Raw genomic sequence first — 8092 nt, 5'->3', positions numbered from 1 at the left:
TTTTCTGTGTTAACTCATCTGTTGAAAATCATGTGAATGGATTGAAACTGTTTAAGATTTAATATGATCTAACTGCTACTCCTGTCACTAATACTGTTCTGGGATTCACCGGGGGTATTTTTCAGAAACATTTACTGTAGATCCAAGAATTGTATAGGGGAATTTTTTAATATACATGGGACATCGTTTCTCCTAAAAACTGCATTATCTGTTCTAGGTTGTATTGTATAATTGTTGGTTTCCTTTATCACCATGACATAAGCTTTTAATCAGAATTTTTGTGGTATATGTGGTAAATAAAGATGTATAAAGACGCCTGCAGTTTCTTTTAGACGTATTCTTGGAATATCAAACATTTAATACATCAAGCCATCAAAAATATTATCAGATCATTTACTTCATGATTCACAGTTCCTCCGTTTTTGTACGACAGCATTAACACTGCCGTTCTGCAAGAACAACTTTTTCTAGTTATATCATTTACTTCATGATTGACATTTCGGCTAAAAATCTGACTGACATTAAATCAACTAAACCATACAATAATAAAAAAAAAAATTTTGAGTTAAAACAAAACATGAAACACACAGTTACTGTAGCTAAAACTCTTTTTAAATAAGAGCATCTGTATTAAAAGTTAAGTGTAACACCCTGCATAACAGAACAGACAGGCAACAAACTAAGCCTTTTTATTCAAATATATTTTTTAACCAAAACTAATAAGTTATTGATACCCTTTAAAAGTAAAGAAAATTACACGGATGATCAGTTTGAAGAGAAACGTAGTGTCATTATCGTACTGATAGAGAGTGAAAGCAAAGGAGTGCAAAGCAAAGTGATTTGGTCCAGAAAAAAGTGAGACCAAAAACAAAAAACCCAAAAAACCTTGCTTCTAACCTTGGGTTGAGGGTGAAGATAAAGGACTTTGTAGCATGCCAATGATGTGTGAGTTTCTTTGCAAACACTTGCAGAACAAAGGATGGATGTTGTGAACAAAAGGAAACTGTGTCATATTCTGTATTTTCCACTAGAGGGAGTACAAGCCTTTGTTTTTGGGACAGAATGTTACGACCCCTGCCTCAGTGCTCCATATTCTAACATGGCACAGGTTTGTTTTATGTTATATCCAAAGACAGGCACATTATTGCAAAGGTATTGTTTAAATTTTTCAAATGCTAAAACCCAAATAATAAGCTTAAACAAAGCATGGCACTGAGCTAAAGTTACACCTAAATAATAAAGGTCAAAATAGCATTACACTGTTTATGACAATAACATGCAGTTCATAAATTAGATTAAACCTGCACCGTTGGATATTTCCGTTTTTGAGTAGTAAAAACTTTGACAGACAGGCAGTAACATGATTGTATTAACAAACAAAAAAAAACCAAAAAAACCCCCAAAAAAACAAGTCTCATATCATACATGCTTACAAAGACCTCCGAAATCCTGTAGTGCAACCCTGGCAATTACTTCTGAATAGACATGCTGGATTTCTTTATAATAATAAAAAAAAAGAAATAAAAAAAAACACACACACACAAACAAAAAAAACCCATAAAACATATTGGCTTGTAATGTCACTCTTGACTGATGGCTTGGATGAAGTGGCATTCAGCTGCTTTGAGTTGCAGTGTCTTTGTACGGAGAGAGAAACATTGGGGTGTAGAGCAAAAGGAATGAGGGTGATGAGGCTGGAAGGACACAAACTGATAATCAGGTTAAGGCCATTGATGTCTATTTGAACTCCAGAGCGGCTTGAGAAGAGTGCAATCCATTCAGAGAGGCATGAAAAGAGCACTTCCCAATATCCAGCTTTCCTCCCTCAGTCGTCAGCGACAATGGACAGAGCGCGCAACTCGCTGAGCTTGGCCTCAGTCTCCCTCTCCCTCTGCTCATCAGTCAACCCTGCCTGGTCAATCTGGTCTGTTAACTCGCTGAAGATCTTGTACATTTCAGTAAAGTAGACAACCTGTTGGGCAAGAGAGAAAAAGAGTCAGTGATGGGAGAAACAATACATACAAGACCATTCCTTTCCTTGGAGAATAATAATAATAATAATAATAATAATAATAATAATTTAAAAAAAAAAAAAAAGTCCAGGTCAATCCGCAGACTTTTCTTAAATGCCTTTCAGGAAAAACGTCCGCACTCTGCTTGACTCGCACTTTTACTTACACAAGTCTGAAGCTGTTGGTCTCATACCTCCTCAAGCTTCCTAATGAGAAGTGATTTGAGAAGAGAAGGAACCCACAGAAATCAAATAACTCTGACAAAGCCCCAAAACCCAGCACTTCAGTGGGTAGTGACCCTGCTTTTTTTTCTCCCAATCTGAACAAGACATAGAGTGTTCACTGAAAGCTTTCTTGACACTTCCCACCCCTGCTTCTTCCCCTTAGTTCATGAGTCAGGCTCCCTAGAGAGTTGCTTTGATGATTAATAGACTTTAATCACATTACAAGACTCCAGAAGAGTGGGCAGAGAATGAAAGTACTGGGAAATACAACCCCTTGAAACCCACACGCACATCTCAATATTTATTCAAGCAGTAATGCAAACGATGCCATACTTTTAAGGGGGCATCGCTGGTGTCTGAAATACGTTTTCCATTGTAGGCAGGATAAAGATGAACCAACATATCAGTGAAAAAAGATTTACCTATTCACTTAAAGCATCACAACAGAGTAGAATTCATTTGTTGGCTTTAGAACTTTGTTAGAAGATGAACTGTTCACTGGGAAAAAACATGAAATCTTGAAACCACCTTGTACAAGCTCAAATGTTTAGCCTGAAAGACATTGCCTGTTTATACCAATATTTGCCACCTAAACCACATGAGTGGGCCATAAGTATTGGGTTACTGTTGTTTGTAGGGGTAAAGCGGATACATTTTTTTTCACAAAAAGTGGCTTGTTGAAAGGGCCATCGGAAATAACCACATGACCAGTGATGATAATGTACACCAAATCAGCATTCCCTCTGTAGCAAAGGCTTTCATTATAATTACTTGGGTCACCGCAAGGAGAACATGCAGCCTCACACAACTTTGACTACCTACAATGCAAAGATTAGCTGTTGTGTAAAGAAGTTTTAATTTGCATGACCTTTGTCTATGCATTTCCTATCATACCAGTCTGCTTAACACTGCTCAATTCTACACTGAGTTTACATCCCGACATCTCTCCAAAGCACTGAATAATTCAAGTTTCACTTCTTACAGTAAAACAATGAGATTGTGTCCACTGTAAGAATTGCCTGAGAAAAGCATCTTGAAAACATGTTTTGCTAAAATGAATACATTTCAATGTATTAGCATCTGTATGACTGAACAGATCAGCTTGGCTCTTCCACTGAAAATGACAAGACAACAGTTTATGGTAACAATAAAGGCTCACAAAATGCTTTTTTTTTTTTGTCCTGTTGCTGGTGGGACAGAAGGAGACCACAGATGAAGTTAAGCAGTGGGTGAATATGAATTGTGTGACTGTAAACATTCATTAAGCAGAGAAGAAAAAAAAGAATAAAATACAAATCACTATTAAAATAATTCTTGTGTTTCAGGTAAAAACTTGTAATTTAAGACCTAAGTTAAGAGTTCTGTTGTGTTATTGAATACAGCAATTGCTAATTTCAAGTTCAAAGTGCATCACAGAAGTCCATCATTGTCATTAGGTCTTGGCTAATTTAATTTACTAATTAGGAGTGTGCCAGTGACTGTCCAAACAGGGGAAATGAGATGGCCAGGCATGTCTGGGGTGGGTGTGGGGGGGGTATGGTGGCGCTAACTACAGACATCCAGCTGCTTTAAGAAAAGCTTCAGGTTAGAAGGCGGCTTGCAGGACTGTACTGGGGCCAGTCAGATAAAGCATTCCTCACAGCAGTGTGGGCCGTCACTGGGGGTTAACTGCATTACGACTGTGTGCGGGGAGACAGGCTGCCAGAGTTATACACAGCCTTAATCAGGCACTATCTGCTGTTAGGAGCACACTGGTGGAAGGGTGTGTTCATGCAGCTGTGAAAGCCTCCTTGTGTCGGTTCTAGTACAACTTACTAACCTGAGCCCGGATGAGCGCTTCAAAGCTCGGCTGGAAGTAGTCGATGCGACTCTGGTAGAACTTGGGCATCTCATCCAGCAGCTGCTTGTTCTTGGCCTCAAAGTCTTCCTTTACTGGTCGGAGCTCTTCTCTTGCCTGGAGTGGGATGGAAAGGTTAGGAAAAAAATGCACAGGCCCTAAATAACCACTGTCATTTCATGCTTTGATTCACTTTACACACTAAAAAATGTTTTAACAAAAAAAAAAAAAAAAAATCCAAAAGACTTTCAGATTCAGAGAACTCATACCTGCAAAGATAAACAAGTCACTTTTAAGTAAATGCATTACTTGATCACTCATTAGTGTTCTTATTGTTCATGTTCAGAAAGATATTTGCCTAATTCCCACAGAGATGCAGTACAAAAAAGGCTGTAATCACAACCACAGTGAGGAGGAGTGGGTAATGTGGGCAGACTTGGCTGTGAGTGGACTCCAGCACCACTGATATGTGAATGTATTAGTGGGTAGTCTACTGTAGGCATGGAGTTATGGATTGCACAATGAATAAGTGTGAGAGGGTGAGAATTTTTATTAAGAGAAAGGGGGGAGTTGTAATATTCATACAGCAACATATTGTTTATCAGCTGTATTATAGTACAGTCCCTCCACCTTTTCTCTCCCCCCACCCCCCAACACATGCCAGTTGAAATGGCAAACAAATGCGGTGTGAGGATCATTTCTTTAAGTGCACAGGAATTCAAAGGGCAGGGATGTAGGGGCCTCTTCAAGGCTTTGTTCCCCTAACAGTGCTTTTCTCAGTGTGTGTGGGTGGCTCACCATGTGAGGATGTGTTAGAGGCAATACAGCACTATCTGTGAATGTGTGTGCTTCTGTTGTGGCCTCATGATGTGTGTGTGTGTGTGTATGTGTGTCTACAATTCTCAATTACGTGCCTGTAGATGTGCAGCAGTGCCTTTTTGAAAAGGCACTACTTGAGAGCCTGGTAGCTTGCGTGGGTGAAGGAGTGCACATGTACAGTATGCATGTGCTCAACTATTTTTGTTCATATCCAGTCAGCATTTGTGTTGCTCTCCACTTCTTGTGTTTTATTCACAATACATGCAGCATGTAAGCGTAGCTGAACTCTGCTCCCCTGGAGTAAAAGGGAACATTTGACATGACCAAACACGTGCATCAGTGCAAACTGACAGTACCTGATGAAGTTTGACCATAACTGGCCCGGTTTTTTCTTTCTCCTCATATTTCTCCACTTTGGATTGCAGTCGCTTGTAGTCCTGCAGCGCCTGTTCGCGACGTTTCACAGCCATATTAAGACTAGGGAAGACACCGCTGTACCTGAAACAAACCAGCAAACAGAAAACTTAAAGCAGGCTGGAGAGTAAACAAAAACATGCAAAAATGTACACTAAAAAATGTGAAAAATAGAATCATATAAAATCCCAGAATCAGGTCTGGAGAAAAATAAGAATTGTTTTAAAAGACAATAAACTTACTGAAAACACTTCATTGCTCTATGGAATTTACAGACACGCTTATGCGTTGCACCAACTCAATAAAAACCATTATGATTTAATAAAATTGCTCTCGACAACGTCTTATTATAGAGGTACTCTCAAACCCCAAAGGACAGCTCTGCATCAAGTTTCCTCTCATCTATTATCTAATTACTATTGTTTAAAATGGAATGAAACAATTCATTTTGAGAAATTATCATATTCCAAATGAAAATATATTCGTGCAACAAGAATCCTGGTCTCCAGCACTAAAAATAGGAAAACATTCATCTGTAACTTAGCAACAGGAGTGAGCTTCATCCTGGGACTTGTTGCATTGGTTTGTGGCTGCTTTTAGTGGGAAACAGTAATATTGCACACAAAATATAAATATCAAACCTTATAATGTTTTCTAACAAAAATATAGAAATAAAATAAAAGACTGAAAACATGCATTGAATATCAAACATAATTTCTTTAAAAGGGGTAGATCAGTTTTAGTATAACAGAGCTGTACATGTGTAACATACAGTTAAAAAGCAATAAGAAGGAGATGCAGCATATTTGGGAACTTAAACTTAAATCCAAGCCAATATATGAAATAAATCTAAGCAGAAAAGAAAACAAGAGGTACGAAAGTCTTTTGTTTTGATATGCCTAATGCATAAATGTAAACAAGTGAAAATATTTTTCCAAAGCAGGCTCCCAAATGATTCACACTGATCCCAGTGAGTCAGTAATAAGAACAACTGTAATGAAGATTTAGAGAAACCATTTTTGAATGAGTCATTTAAAGCATTTTATCAGCTGTGTAGGCACACTACTACAATAGTTTCTTATTCAAGCCTCTACCCATAGCGTTAATAGCCACAAAATGTGTGGGCTACATGTTTTACGTTTCTCTTTCAATGCCAACCTTTGCCCTGCTCTGTGCAGCAGATGAGGGAACCACTGGGAACCTGTGAATTGACTGTGAAATCCTAGATTAAAACTGCGTTGGCAAAGCACACTACCAGGGGCTGAGGGGCTGGGGGGGGCTGTTGTTGAGGTTCAGTCTCACAAGCAGGGATTGTTTCCGACAGGAAGTTAAGCAAGAAGTGGTCTTATAGTGTTTGAGTGACATCACGAAGCAGAGCCCAGCCCAGCCCCACAGCCCACGCTCTACCACTATTTATAATATAACACTCTGGTCCAGTTTACGGTTGGGGTGGATGCTGATCCTCACGTCTACTATTTGCTCCAGAGTACACATACTTGAAGTGCCAAGGGATTATGTAATTGCCCTCTAAGCATGACTGCACTCCAACACAGTCCTGGCTGATGACAACACAGCAGCAAATAAAGCTTTTACACGACAGAGACAAAAGCTGAGAGTTTTTACTAGTGCAGTTCACCTGGTATCGTTTCCTCATAACAAACCACAACGGCTTTCTGTGTGCATCCACAAGTGATTCCCACAGAGATGCTGCCCCTTGATCCCAACGTTGTCCCGGTGCTGAGAGTCAGACAGAGTTCCATGCAAATCCTGCATCTCATTAACCCATTCCTGTCCTTTCCACACTGGATGCTGACACTTCACTGGTGGGTTTAGCGCTCTTTGTATTTAGAGCGCTGTTACAGTGACTTGCCTGTGTTACAGCAATGATCCCAGTGAATATATATATATATATATATATATATATATATATATATATATATATATATATATATATATATATTTTGTCGCTTTCTAAAAACTAGCCAAGCACGGGACATTTCCCTCGATGTCCGAGCACTGCAAGTCAACCTGAAAGGTCTGCATTTAAGGTCAGTTTCGAGGGCTGTCTGTTACATATCACTGGCCCCTTGCAGTGTCTAACCAGTGTCCATGTGACAGGTCAGGGTGTGGTGAACAGGCTGGATGGAAATAGCATCTGGACTACAGTGTGTGGATATGAGCAGCTGCCAACCCACAGACAGGCCAGTCTGATCTGTCAGCCAAGCCCAAGTCTGGTCTAGACACCCTCGGTCTGTGAGGCTGTCTGTCTCTCTTTACTATCACCATAGCATAACTCACTTCTGCAAAGAATGCACAACAAGCCACTAAAAATATGGGAAAATGCATTGTTTATGAAAAATTGATGTTTATATGAGTCACATTCACAGAGAAGGACCTGAGATTATATCACATGGTAAGTTTAGTTAAAGCATGCTTACTGTGAATGTAATATAGCATACCTATGACCTGCAACTGGTTTAAGAGCATTAACTCATGGGAACTTTCACGTGACAGACATGCTACTCAAGCCTCCTTTATCCAAAGGTTTTAATAAAAAAAAAATTTTTTTTAAAAAAAGAGAGAAAGAAAAAAAAATCAAAACTAGGCAAAGCACCAGAAAGCACTGGGGAAAAATATCTCAACAACCAAATTTGAGCAAAGTCAAAAACAGCCTTGGCTTTCATCTCATCCAAAAGAACAACTTAGAAGAAAGGGCTAGGTTAGGGGCCTAGATAACATGAATGCCTAAATACCCAAGCACTCGCCTCCCTTTACAGTGATGTCAT

At 39.2% G+C, this 8092-nt stretch overlaps 1 protein-coding gene across 2 annotated transcripts in view; it reads right to left on the bottom strand.

Moving 5' to 3' along the window:
• Positions 1–347: 347 nt before the first annotated feature.
• bin3 (bridging integrator 3) overlaps positions 348–8092 on the bottom strand; it is a 31528-nt gene continuing 23783 nt past the window's right edge. For both annotated transcript variants that reach the window (XM_079251378.1, XM_079251379.1), the window contains exons 7-9: positions 5249–5390; positions 4056–4190; positions 348–1972 (exon numbers count right to left, since the gene is read on the bottom strand). In XM_079251378.1, the coding sequence (XP_079107504.1) occupies positions 1826–1972; positions 4056–4190; positions 5249–5390 (424 nt within the window). In that variant the 3' untranslated portion in view covers positions 348–1825. The remainder of the gene's footprint in view (positions 1973–4055; positions 4191–5248; positions 5391–8092) is intronic.

This window comes from Telmatherina bonti, assembly GCF_933228915.1.
Source record: "Telmatherina bonti genome assembly, chromosome: 13".
Taxonomy (NCBI): Eukaryota; Metazoa; Chordata; class Actinopteri; order Atheriniformes; family Telmatherinidae; genus Telmatherina; species Telmatherina bonti.
This window is presented reverse-complemented; position numbering and strand designations above follow the sequence as displayed.